Raw genomic sequence first — 3,867 nt, forward strand, 5'->3', positions numbered from 1 at the left:
AACTTCTGGCTCTTCCTCAGTATGTCGTAGAAGAATCGGCACCTGTCTGAGGACCTTGATATGAACCGGTTTAGGGCTGCTACCCGTCCTGTGAGCCTCTGTACGTCCTTTTGCTTCTGAGGAGATTCTAACTGGAGTACTGCTTTGATTTGCTCCGTGCTGGCCTCTATCCCTCTTTGCGTCACCAAGTACCCCAGGAATTTCCCCGAGGAGACTCCAAAAGTGCATTTCAGGGGGTTCAGCTTCATATGGTACTTTCCGAGGATCGAGATAGTATTTTCCAGTTGGGACATGTGTTGTTCTGCCTTCTCGGATTTGACTACCATATCGGCAATGTAGACTTCCATTGTTCTCCCTATCTCCTCCTTGAACATTTTGTTCACCAGGCGCTGATAGGTGGAACCAGCATTCTTGAGGCCAAAGGGCATCACATTGTAGCAGTACAAGCCTCTGTCAGATCTGAAGGCTGTTTTCTCCTGATCCTTAGCGTCCATTTTTATCTGGTTGTACCCAATCCAGGCGTCAAGGAAGGTAAGTAGCTCATGCCCTACTGTGGCGTCTACCATGGAATAAATGTGCGGCAGGGGGGACGGGTCTTTTGGGCAAGCTTTATTAAGATCTGTGAAATCAACACATACTCTCCACTTGTTATTCTTCTTGGGTACAATCACAACATTCAAGAGTCATTCTGGGTAGTTAACTTCCCTGATCTTGCATGCTGCCAGGAGGTTGTCTACCTCCTGGTTTATCACCTCGTTCCTTTCAGGAGCAAATTTCCGCCTTTTCTGATGGACTTGAGGAAAGCTGGGGTCTACATTTAACCGGTGTGTGATTACACTTGGATCTATGCCGATCATGTTGCTATGGGACCAGGCGAAACAATCCATGTTAGTACGTAGAAATTCAATTATCTGCTCACGGATGTTATTTGCATAATCAGCTCCCATCAACACTGTTCTTGCTGGAAACTGTTGGTCCAGGACTACTTCACCGAGTTCCTCCTGGGGAGCTGCGATATACTCACTCTGGACGCACAGTTTCTATAATTGCTATGCTGGACCAGCTGCAGTGTGTTTCAGAGCGTTCTTGTAGCAATCCCGAGCGATAGTTTGATCTCTCCGTATCTCCTGTACCCCCCAGGGCATAGGGAAATTCAGGCCCTGATGGTACGTTGATGGTACCGCTTTCATTTCGTGGATCCAAGGCCTGCCAAATATCACGTTATAAGTTGACGGACCATCAATGACCAAGTACCGTACCTGTTTGTTCATACGCCATGCAAAGGTAGGAATCACTATTTCTCCAAGGGATTGTTTAGTTTCTCCGCTGAAGCCTACCAAGGGTACTGCCCTCTGCACCAAGTCTTTCTCGCTGAACCCCTTGTTCTTCAAGGTTTCCAGCATTATGAGGTTCACAGAGCTTCCTATATCTACCAATATCTTTTTAACAAGGCAATTCCCTATGAAAAGGGTAATGATCAAGGCGTCATGGTGGTGTTCTGCCTCATCGGGTATGTCTGCCTCGTCGAAGGAGATTGCCGGTAGATCCTGTTTGCTGACTCGGAGGGAAACTCTAGTCTATCTCCTTTAGTCTCGGTTGCATGACGCTTTGATGCTGAATAAGTGAGACCACATATTTCCGATCCTCCTGTGATGACGCTCACGACCTTTGAGTAAGGTGGAGGCGGGGATGGTTGGGCCTGGTCAGCAGTATTGGCCTTTCCAGATTTCGCTCCCTTGGGGAGTAGGTGATCCAAGCATCCAGCACTGTAGAGGTGCTTCACTTCCTTTCGTAGTACTACACAATCTTCTGTATTATGGCTAATATCATTGTGGTATTCACACCTTTTGCTAGCGTCTCTTTTATCGTTCTCCCTGGGTGTAGGCTTCTTAGGCCACCTAGCCGTCTGCCCCAGTTCCCTGATTGCCTTCAATACCCCAGCAAGTCCAGTGGTAAACCCATACTCGCTAAGCTTAGGTGGAGCCTCTGTGCTCTCTGTTTCTCCTGAGACTTTGTTCACTGTGTTCTTCCTGTAGGGTTTGGCTCTTTCGTTCTTCTTCTCCGTTGTGATTTTTCTTCTGGATGCCTCTGTTCCATACAGGTCCCTTCTATCCTCATCCTCCTCTAGGCGATAAGTAGCCTCTGCCATTTGCTTGACTTCCTCGAAGGTGGCACATGGGTGCTTGGTGAGATCCTTGTACAAATCAGATTCACGGTGCAGTCTCCTTCTAGAGGCATTGACTGCTATTGTAGGGTTGCACCTAGGGATAAATATCATTTCCACATTGAACCTGGCGAGATAATCCCTGGTGGACTCCTCGAACCTCTGGACGATCCGGTATAGATCACTGGATAATTTTTCTGGCTTGCGACTCCTGGCGAACTGCTGATTAAAAACGTTCACTAACCCTGCGAAGCTGGAAATAGACTTGTTGGGAAGGTTAACAAACCATTGGAGTGCGACTCCTGAGAAGGTGGAACCGAATCCCTTGCACATGCATGCCTCTTTTTCAGGTCATGTTGCCGTAACCACAATCTTTTTTTATTTGTACTGGTTGATGTGCTCCAGCGGATCTTCCGTTCCATCATACAATGTCATTGTTGGCGTGGCGAACCACTTTGGCATGCTGACAAGGGCAATGCTATCCACGAAGGGGTAATCCGCATAGCACTCCGGGGTCGCCACCTCCATGGGACGTGGTAACCCTGGGACCTTGCTGAGTAGGGACCTGATATCCTGCAACTGCGGTTCTACATGGCCTCCTACCCCCATACCCTGGTTGTGAGGTACTGAGTACTGGTTGTGAGGCACTGAGTAGGCCCCATATGGATTTGGTGTTCCTCTTGTCATGTAAGGAGGGACCATGTAGCTTCCAAGTAATGGTGTTGAGTTCACTATAGGCCTGAACTGGCTGTCTGGAGTATATGGCATATAGGAGCACATCCCGCGATATGCATTTTCTTGACGTTCCCCTGGATTGCTTCTGGTACCGGGCGCATCTTCTTTGGTTCTTGGTATGGGATCTGGAGTTAGTGCTCCTAATCCCACAGGATTGAGTACCATAAGGTACGTTTGCGTTATCCTTGGTGGTGGTGGAACCCCTGGTGGTTGGATCATACCCTGGGCGGCCACCATTCCTGCTGGATATACTTGCTCGGATAGCATGGTTACCCCTGGTGGCAGCATATCCATATCGAGCTTGGTTACTAGATTTTGCGGCAGTAGCCTCCCCGAGTACTCCCTGCCATTCCCCTGGTCGGGTGTCGACCTTGCCATCTGCTGAGTCATTCCTAGGGGTGACACTGCATCTATCTTTTCCTGCAAGGACTGGTTGTCCCTTTGTAACCCTATCACCGCCTGCTGCAAGGATGTCATCCCTTGGAGCAACTACTGTACCGGATCCGATTGTGACGCTCCTGGGAGACGGGCTCCTGTCAGGTGTCCTGGTGATCCTGGGTGCTGCTTACTCTCATCCCTATTAGGCTTGGGTACAGGATTGATAACTGGTGATTTGCCAGCCTTCCCTGCTCCCAGATCTGGGATTTTGGGGGAGTAAGGAGGCTTTGCTGATACTTAGGGCTGAGCCTGGCCTGCAGTCACTCTAGTGGCATAAAGCGCCGTTGTTGGAACACCAAAGGTTGCTGGCGTCGCCCCTACTACTGGAGTTTGCACTGATGTACTCATCGGATCAGAGACGTTCTGACTGGATCCTGACATGACCAACTATAGAGATGTTAGGATATTTCGAAAAGAGTTTTTTTAACCAAGATTTAACCACAATGCCCCACGGTGGGCGCCAAATTGTTTTGGTAAGATTTTACCGACTAAAGATTTGTGAGTCAATGCGGCTATTTCAATTAAAATAC

General features: G+C 48.7%; 1 protein-coding gene across 1 annotated transcript; it reads right to left on the minus strand.

The window, feature by feature from the left end:
• Window positions 1-1,477: 1,477 nt before the first annotated feature.
• LOC141655405 (uncharacterized) lies at window positions 1,478-2,497 on the minus strand. Its single transcript, XM_074462487.1, has one exon. The coding sequence runs from the start codon at window positions 2,495-2,497 to the stop codon at window positions 1,478-1,480; it is 1,020 nt and encodes a 339-aa protein (XP_074318588.1).
• Between the last annotated feature and the right edge of the window lie 1,370 nt (window positions 2,498-3,867).

The sequence above is a fragment of the Silene latifolia genome, chromosome 5 (genome assembly GCF_048544455.1).
Source record: "Silene latifolia isolate original U9 population chromosome 5, ASM4854445v1, whole genome shotgun sequence".
Taxonomy (NCBI): domain Eukaryota; kingdom Viridiplantae; phylum Streptophyta; class Magnoliopsida; order Caryophyllales; family Caryophyllaceae; genus Silene; species Silene latifolia.